Source organism: Rhagoletis zephyria, unplaced genomic scaffold (genome assembly GCF_001687245.7).
Source record: "Rhagoletis zephyria isolate East Lansing unplaced genomic scaffold, Rhagoletis_zephyria_1.1 Rzeph_scaffold_00012, whole genome shotgun sequence".
Classification (NCBI taxonomy): domain Eukaryota; kingdom Metazoa; phylum Arthropoda; class Insecta; order Diptera; family Tephritidae; genus Rhagoletis; species Rhagoletis zephyria.
Window position 1 is genome coordinate 469,373 of NW_016157096.1, and position 9,727 is coordinate 479,099.

The window sequence follows — 9,727 nt, forward strand, 5'->3', positions numbered from 1 at the left end:
TAAAATCAACGAAAAATTTTAGCTACTTCAAACTTGCACTTATTATACTAAGCTAGGTTGTGTGTTTTATTTGTTATATTTTATTTTTTAATAAAACGTAGCGGTAAAAATTCTTTCACTAAAAATTCTTAATATTGCGAGCGTCAACTGAAAAATGAAGATAGGGGCTACAATTTTAACGAAATTTTCATACCGAAATTATCATTTCGTTTTATTTGACACAGTCTAGTATGTATGTATATATTTTTGCGATTGATGCTGTTTCAGAAGAACACATATTTTATTAATTCTTTTACTTTTTTAAAAAGCGTTTTAATGAATTTTTTTTAAACGATTTTGTTTTTTCTTTCAAATTTCCGCATATTACTTCTTAATAAATCTAATAAAAGTGAAAAAGTTGTAACGGCAATAAAGTTTATTTAAAAAATAAGCGAAATTACTTAATGCAGAAAAAACCTTTTCTAAAATACGTATTTTTGTAATATTGTTTTTTTAGCTGGACGTCCAACATTGCCGAACTCGCCATAACAATTTTCAGTCTCTTTTAATTACACCTAATAAATGCAATTTTTAAAGCTTGCTCGTGTTTAATTCATGAGCACATCCAATTTATGGGAAAAAACTATGACCTTTCTTACCTTTAATACGTTTTTTTTTTGGATACAGGGTCTATTGTTATTGAAATTTTTCTCTATTTAAAATGTAGTTTTTTTTTAATCAAAACCAAAATAAAAAACGACAAATTCGATAAATCTCGAGCAATCTGTGATATGGGGAAAAATTAAACAAGAAAAAATTACAAAGCAAAAACAAAATCTTAATTAACAAAGTTTCGGAAATTATAGAAAAAAAAAGTTTTTTTTTGTACTAAGTTTAACAGCGACATGTTGCATTTTATTTGTGTGTATAATATATATGTATGTATGTGTATTATAGTTATGTATGTATGTAACTTACTTAACTTAAACGTATGGTTTGGTTTAAGTCCGTAAAATATTATAGTTTTTCAAAGCTTTACGATTGCCAAAAAAATTAAAGTACACAAAATAAAACACATTTGCATAATATTAAAAAATCAAATTACAGTAAAAAAACTCAAACTCAAAAATCGGCAAAAAAGAACGAATTACATTTCCAAAAAAAGAAGAAATTTACAAAGAAAAAGAGGTGGAAGGTATGGCTGTTGTATGAAATTTATTACTTTTAATTAAAATTTCGTTTTTTTTATAAAATAAAAATTTAATCGCTAAATTAGAATGTATACATACATATTTTCTTAATTTATTTTTTAGTTTAACTGTAGCTGTATACTTTATTGAAATTTTTCCCAGCAGCCTATGCCTTTTTGCCACCTCTCCGTTTATAAACAACACTCGCGCATGTATTAAAAAAGTAGATCAACTACATATTTGTTTATAAAGTAAAATATTAAAAAAAAAAATCACAACAATCAAATAACAGTGGCGCAAATTCTGTAAAAAACTTGTGCTGTAAGTTCCAACAGGACTTGCAAAGTTAATATGTCAAAATACTTGCTGCATACATACAAACGTGAACACACTTATGCACTGTTGTATGTGTGTACAAATGTACCATACAAAAAATTTAAACACAAACAATTTAATTAGTAGTAGAAGTCTATTATTTTAAAAGTAAAAACTTCCATACATAAATTCTCAAAAAAAAAAACAAGTAAAAATGTACGTTTTTTCCAACAACTGAATTTTTTAAAAGCAAGGTAAGTAACAGTATACATATATGTATGTTACAATAAAAAATATATACTTATGTATGTACATATATACTAACACTATATAATTAATTTTTCAAATTTAGGTTTTTAAAAATTGATTCATACTACTCTCAAATAAATCAATTGATTAGTCTTTTTTCGTTGGAGTCATGTGTTAATTTTTTACTATTTCCATTTTTTTTTTTATTATTCAAGCAGAATCTTCATTAAAATATTTCAAAAATCTTCAAAAGTTGCCTCGTATCGTCAATGCACATTTTCGCAACATTTTCCTGCAACATTTTCCTGCAACATTTGTGTCAGAAGCATGTTGCTGTCAGTCGCCGAGTGCTTAGGCGGCGGAAGTGTGCGATATGAATGTAATGTTGCATGCCTTCAGGCGCCGGATGTCAAACGTGTGCAATTCCGGCAGCCACTCCCTGGCTGGTTATGCGCGCCTGGTGCATCGGCGAAAATTAAGCAGCGAGCCGGAATTCAAGCGAATTAGGGTGGTCGAGCACATTTTTTTTTGCCGGATGAAAAATTTTGAACGAGTATGTGAAATTTTGTGAAATTCAAAATGATGCAAAGAAAATAAGTTTTTTAATATTTTACATTTCTTAAAATTTTATTTTTTTCGTAACCATTAGAAAATATACATTTTTTTTAAACTTTTCAGTTCTTATAGGAAACATTTTGTATAATTTTGAAAATTTTTATTTTTATTTCTATATATGAATATGTATGTACGTACACATGTATGCATATAAAAATCGTAATTTTTGTGCATTAAAACAATTTGCAAACGAAATGCGTTACAACAAACAATACATATTTTCTTAATGACATAAATTTTAGCTGTAAAAATTAATTGCACTTTTCCACGGACATTAACGTTCATCACTTCGCATTTTACTTATTTGTGTTGCGCTTTCAATAAAGTTTAAGCCGACTCCTGCGCCTGCCTATATTCGAAGACGCTACCACGTTCGGTTAACTGATGCTTTTCAGCATGTGAGGCCACTTTCCAACCACCAAGTGCATCTTCTCTTGGCACGCCATAACCGCCACCGCCAGGCGTTTTCAGCATAAATAGATCCTATAGCATAAATATATACAAAAGAAAAAATCACATTAAATCGCCTTTAGTTTTGCCAAATTCCAAAACTCACCCCTGTCTCCACATCGATGCAGGTCTTTCCGCCCAGTGAAATGAATCGACCATCCGGTTTACGCAACAAATTCAAGCCACTCTTCCCCGGCTGTCCACCCACCAGCCCGTATGGTTGCAACGTGCGACGCTCAGTCAAAATCGATAGCGTTACCGGCTTCCGGAAGAGTAATTCACGTTCCACGCCTTCACCGCCATGGAACTGGCCAGCACCACCCGATTGGTCGGTGCGCAAGCAGAAGCGTTTCAATATGATTGGGTAACGCAATTCCAATATCTCCGGATCTGTTATGCGCGTATTGGTCATATGTGTATGTACACCGTCTGCGCCATGCCATGTGGGTCCAGCGCCTGCACCACCAGCCACCGTCTCATAGTACCCCCACTCTTCATCGCCGATGGTAATATTATTCATACAGCCACATGAGGCCGCACACACGTTAAATGTCTTCAGTACAGTATCGACGATGCGCTGAGAGGTTAGCACATTGCCGCCCACCACTGCTGCGCCCTCGGATGGATCTAATATGGAGTTCTTAGGCACAATAACTTTGATGGGCGCCAAGCAGCCTTGATTCAACGGCACATCATGACCAACCATGCAGCGTAGGCAGTAAATGAGCGCAGAGAGCGTAATGGCGCGTGGTGCATTACAATTGCCCCACACTTCCGGACCCGAACCGGTGAAATCACACAACGCATTTCCCTGCTCGGAGTCGATTTCTACACGCAGTTTGATAGGCGAACCATCATCCATGAATTCAACCGCCTCCAGCGTGGTGGTGCCATTGCGCTTGAGCACCTTCTGCGCAATTTCTTTGAGCATATCGCGTACGGCAACCTCGGCATTTTGTTGTATATAACTCATGTAGGCCTGTACGACATCCAAGCCGTAGCTATCGATGAGCTCGGAAACGAGTTGTATGCCTTTGTGATTGGCGGCGATTTGCGCTTTAAGATCCGAAATGTTGTCGGGCAAATTGCGCGTGCCGGTGGCACCTTTTGCGCCTGTCGGCGTTATTAAACGTTGAATGATATTCTTCTCCTGGAATACACCACCCTCGACAATTAGAAAAGATTTAAAGGCGGCGCCTTCCTGCGCTAGTGATGTGGAATGTGGCGGCATTGAGCCGGGTGTGATGCCACCGATATCGGCGTGATGACCACGCGAGGCGACAAAGAAAACCGGTTTCGGTTGATCGCTAGAAGAAAGGGTTTAAGTTGCACTTAAAAATGACGGAAATAAATTTTGCCAAGAATCAAATTGATGTTACATTTGCGCTTACCGATAAAACACCGGCGTTATAACTGTCAAATCGGGTAGATGCGAACCGCCCGCTTGCGGATGATTGGACAAAATAACATCGCCATTCTTCAAGCTATCCCCACGCACTTTCAGCTGATATTGCACTGTCTCTTGCATGGCGCCTAAGTGCACGGGTATATGTGGGGCATTGCTCACTAGACCGCCGTCGGGCCCGAAGAGCGCGCAGGAAAAGTCAAGACGTTCTTTGATGTTTGTAGAAATCGAAGTGCGCTGGAGTACCCTTTAACCAAAATAATGTAAGTACTCCTCAGTACAGTTAGTAAATTTATTATTAATACCACGCGCTTACCTGCCCATTTGCTCGGCAATACTCATAAAACGATGGCTAAATATGCTCAACTGTATGGCATCGAGTTTGCAGTCGACTACGTTGCGTTTGCTGGAGCTTACATTGATGATGAGATCGCCGCGCGTCGTCACCTCTGCTACACATTCCGGTTCCAAAAGTATGGTCGAAAGTTGATCAATCAGAATTGCTGGTCCCTGTATTTTACAGCCAGCCAACAGATGTTTAGTCAAGTAGATCGGTGACTCATGGGCACCTTGCTCGAAGAAAATGCGAGTGAAACCCTCTGGCTTAGGTGTGGTTGCAACAGATTTCTCGATTTCAACTTCGGGTGGTGTATTATTCTTGCCCAGGCCTCGCACGCGTATATCATCTACAACAATCGCGCGATTTTGTAAAACAAAGCCGAATTCGGTACGATAGCGTTGAAGAAATGTGGCGATGAAGTCGCCGTAGGATGCAAGTAAAACATCTTCATTGCTCGTCGTGGCGGCTGGCGCGCACATCAAAGCACAGTCGGTACCGTCATAACGCAAATGCAAAAATGGTTCCAACTCAATTTTGCTGTAGCCCTGTAATCTTAAGCTTTTATTGGATTGCTCGGCTAATGCGTCTAGCCGTGCCTTGAAAATACCAGCATTTTCGGCCGAAAAATCCAAGCCACAAGGCTCTTGCGTCTCCTGTACAACATCAGCAAGTGCCATGCCGTAGGCGGAGAGCACACCGGCATATTTGTGTACAAGTACCTGTTATTTATTAATAAAATTTAGTTAAACGTTACGACAGTTATACATTTAAGGATAGCGCTTACCTTACTTATTCCCAACTCGCGCGCAATAGAGCAGGCATGTTGTCCACCGGCGCCGCCAAAGCAAGCCAGCACATGCTGTGACGTGTCCAACCCACGCGCTTGCGTTAGCGCTCTTATGGGACGACACATAGCTTCATTGGCGACTCGTATGAAGCCTAAAGCCACATCCTCAACTGTTAATTGTTTCGTGTCGCCACCACTTTTCAGGTACTCATTAATCAAAATACGCATTTGCTCGAATTTTTCTTTAGTTACCGTAAAATCAAGCGCCTCATTTTCTTTGGGGCCAAATATTTTTGGAAAATAATCAGGCAATAAGCGACCTAAAATTAAATTAGCATCTGTTACCGTTAGTGGACCACCCTTTTTGTAGCAAGCTGGACCGGGATGAGCGCCCGCAGATTCGGGGCCGACCACAAAAAGTCCCGAACGAAAGAAAAGCATCGAACCGCCGCCAGCTGCCACTGTATTGATGTCCAATTGGGGCGCTTGTATTGTTACGCCAGCGGTTGTGCTTTCAATTACATGCTCATAGACGCCCGCATAGCGGGAAACATCGGTTGATGTGCCGCCCATGTCAAAACCTATCAGTGGCGCTTCCGTTTCACGCGCCCCAGTCATTGCATAGCCAACAACGCCACCTGCTGGACCGGAGAGTATGGCACGTGCGCCGCGAAAGTTTTCCATACGCACCAAGCCGCCATCCGATTGCATGAAGAGAACGTCAACGCCCTCCAACTCCTTATCAAAGCCGGATTTGAAGCTGAATGTGTTTGAGATTTATAGATATTTGTGTAAGAAGATAAGTCTTTCGCATACATATATGCATATAAAATTATTTCAAAGTTTAAAATATCTCGCAATATCTGCCTTGATTTCTTTAGATAAGCAATTTTTTTTACCTGTTGAGATAACGTTCGACGTGCGGCGTTAGATATGCCTCGGCGCAGGCCGTATAACCGCGCGCTACTAAGCGCCGCATCGGCATAGCCTGGTGTGAGAGTGTGATATGCGTAAATCCAAGCTCCTTTGCTATTGCGCCTACTTGCAATTCATGCACTGGGCAAGCAAAACTATGCGCCAGCACCACAGATACACTTGTGATGCCTTGTTCGCGAACTTCTTGTAAAGAAGCACGCACATTTGCTACATCGACCGGTTGCATTTCCAAATACTTAGCGCCTGAAGTGCCTTCGAGCGCCCTCCAAGTGTGTTCTATATGAAAAAATAAATAAAAATTAAATCAAAATATAACACTCTCTTTAACAAAAGTATGTATGTATGTTGTAATAAAATAACACTCACCCAACTTGCAGCGATTCGATTGCTCTGGCACAATACGACAACTAATCTCCACAACTGTTTTATATAAATTTGATGGTTTCCGTATATTGAGCTCGAAGATTTTAGGACGCGCTTGATTGCCTATGTAAAGCAAATCACGAAAGCCTTCATTCACCACAAGCGCTACGGGATCGCCTTTGCGTTCCAGCAATGCATTCGTGGCCACAGTTGTACCCATACGTACCCAACCAATTTGACTAGTATCAACAAGCCCCTCCGCAGTAACATCGCTCCCAGTTTCCTGTGCGACGAAGTGGTAATTGTTAAAAATACAAATTACTTCGTTAATTACGTATGCGCTTCACGCACAGTAACAAAGTACATATTTATGTACATACATATGTACATATGTACGTAGTATATTCTCAACATTTCTTACCTCTTTTAATATGCGACGTATACCTTCTCTTGGTGCATCACTATAACGGCTGGGATCCTCCGATAAGAGTTTCAGTGTTCGTACTTTGCCATCTGGACGGATGCAAATGATATCCGTGAAAGTACCACCTCGATCAATGGCAAAGCAGTATTTTCCGCCGGTGCCTGGTTGTTGTGCCATTGCGTATTGTATTTCACCACTAACTACTTACGATTTATGTATGCATGCATGTATGTGGATTGAATAAATTTTTAAATTTCTGTGCGTTTGCATGTGCGTGTATGCGGGTGTATATGCAGGCACTTATTTGCGTCTGAACTACTTGAAAGCCAAGCGGATTCTGTGAGTTAAGCTATCAGGTGCCTTGCTATAAATAACAAAAATTAAACACTGACTTGCTGCACTGCTGGATATTAGAATAAGTTGTTTGTAACAGTATAACTAAATACACAAAAATACCATCACAATTTGTCAAAACAAGTAACTTTCTGATAACAAGTGATTGTGGGAATGATAGCAAAAGTTAGTGTTGCCATACCTTCGTCTCGATTTATTTATGCTTCGAATTTCGATAGCTCTACTACAGTCTTTATCGATAAATGACGATGCAAGCTTTTGAGTAATTGCGAAATATCAAATAGGAACAACNTGTTGCCATACCTTCGTCTCGATTTATTTATGCTTCGAATTTCGATAGCTGTACTACAGTCTTTTGAGTAATTGCGAAATACCAAATAGGAACAAGAATAATACGCTGAGTTTAGAAGCTTTGCAAGCAACTTGTTCGTTGATGAAATTGTCGGCTTAATTCTGGTTTCTAGCGGCTGTGCTATAAACGTTTGTATGCAAAGTAGCGCGTGCTTGTTTTCTTAAATGATAAAAGGTGTGATTGCCAATCAATTTGGGATACAAGTTACCTTGTTGAAAGTTCTTTATGATTTTGAGAGAATTGTTTTAATAGAATTAATGCATGTACATTAGGGTGCATCCCCCGAGATTTATAAAATTTTGAAAATGGTATCAGAAAACTTCAAATTGCATCTTGTGGTTTAATGTTACTACAACTATGGAGATTAAAGTTTTGTGAGTTAAAAACTCGAAAGGAGAAAATATTGTATCAACAGAATCAATAAAAGAGATTTTTTGAGGTATTTTCAAATTGGACTATCTCATGTAAATATCAGAGAGCTGCATGGATACACTCAAATTACATTTTAAGTCACTCGCTTTCTTTTCACATCTGCACACACTCGCACTCATTTATTTCCAAATATAACGTGCGATAGCATTGACAAAACATTGTCGGTTGAGTGAGTAATTCACACTATCAGTGCTCGATTCAAATAACAAGTGCTTGATTTGAAAAACAAGTGCATGGCGTAACTGCTGTAATGAAAGTATCAAAGAAAAACCATTTCTAAAGAAAATTTTTGTTAATTTTATTGGTTTCCTAACTGCATATTATAATGCAAAAATATCAACTGATTAAGGGCATCATCATTTGACAAAAGGTGACATCTTTTGTCAGAAATAACATTTCCAACAGAAGAAAAAAAACTCTTTCTGACGATGCGCTAGTTGAAGGAGTGGCTATTACTCTACGACTGAGTTTATGCAGGAGCGGCATTTCGCATTTGTGTACCTCCCACCAATTAATTATATCGAAGTCCGTATGAAAATATACCTCAATATTTTCATATCGCCGCAGCTCTGCAGTAGCTTTATCAGTTCTGCTCACAAAGGTAGGCTGTTTAAGAAGACCTGAAAACAGCTCAAAGTTGTCTGAAGATAACAAAGGTGTATCCGCAATTTGTGGTTCCGTTGTACTGTCAGAATTCTCAGTTAACGTTCTCATAATTTGTAAATAAGCATTTCTCTTTTGTGTACCTTTGCTCAGATTCGGTAAAGTTCTTGAGCTCTTTTGCTGGCGGGTATAAAAAAAGCACAATTTTGTGAAAATCTGTTAGTTTTCAACAGCAACTGTTTTTAAATAATAAAGCAACTTATTTTTCAAGTCCCTTATAAAGCCGATGTCTTCTGAGGTAACATTGCATTTCTTATGTAAACTGGTTATATAAATGTACGTCAAGTGCATAACTAAATAATTAAGTAAAACTAATATATTTAAAAAAATACTTCCTCAATATCCATTTTTTTCAAAATTGTCGTATTCTCTACTAAGGCACTCGGCACATTACGCGCATAATCAAAGTAGAGTAATCGTTTCATCATGCCGAAACGAATGCATGACGACTCGACTTCTGTACACTTGCACGGCGTGCATAAGTCACCAGCTAATAAACACTTTCTACACATAACAAATTTTCTGGCCGTTCTTTCGCAACTACGCACTTCCGCAAATATTTCTGCTCCGAAATATTGCATAAACGTTTGTGGTTTAATACAATTTGCACGAATTTTAGCACGAAATCATTCATTCTCAATTATTTTCTATTGAATTGACAAATAAATTTTATTTCCAACACAAAAAAGTAAACAAATGATGATTTCAAAACTGCAAGCGCCTTACAATGTTGGGCGCTTCGATTCATGAAGCTTTTATGATTTGGCGAAAACATGATTTTGAATTGTAATGTACAGAGCTTCATTGAAATACATGTGTTCGGCATAAAAGCTTTATACTTTAGTATGCCGAAACGATTACACTACTATGATT

The 9,727-nt window shown here is 38.2% G+C and overlaps 1 protein-coding gene across 1 annotated transcript; it reads right to left on the minus strand.

The window, feature by feature from the left end:
- Positions 1-2,473: 2,473 nt before the first annotated feature.
- On the minus strand, positions 2,474-7,637 carry LOC108359038 (5-oxoprolinase). Its single transcript, XM_017610668.1, has 8 exons — positions 7,051-7,637; positions 6,633-6,912; positions 6,230-6,542; positions 5,328-6,090; positions 4,520-5,262; positions 4,190-4,450; positions 2,905-4,105; positions 2,474-2,831 (listed from the first exon to the last, which is right to left on the minus strand). The coding sequence occupies exons 1-8, from the start codon at positions 7,228-7,230 to the stop codon at positions 2,676-2,678; spliced, it is 3,897 nt and encodes a 1,298-aa protein (XP_017466157.1). The 5' UTR covers positions 7,231-7,637; the 3' UTR covers positions 2,474-2,675.
- Between the last annotated feature and the right edge of the window lie 2,090 nt (positions 7,638-9,727).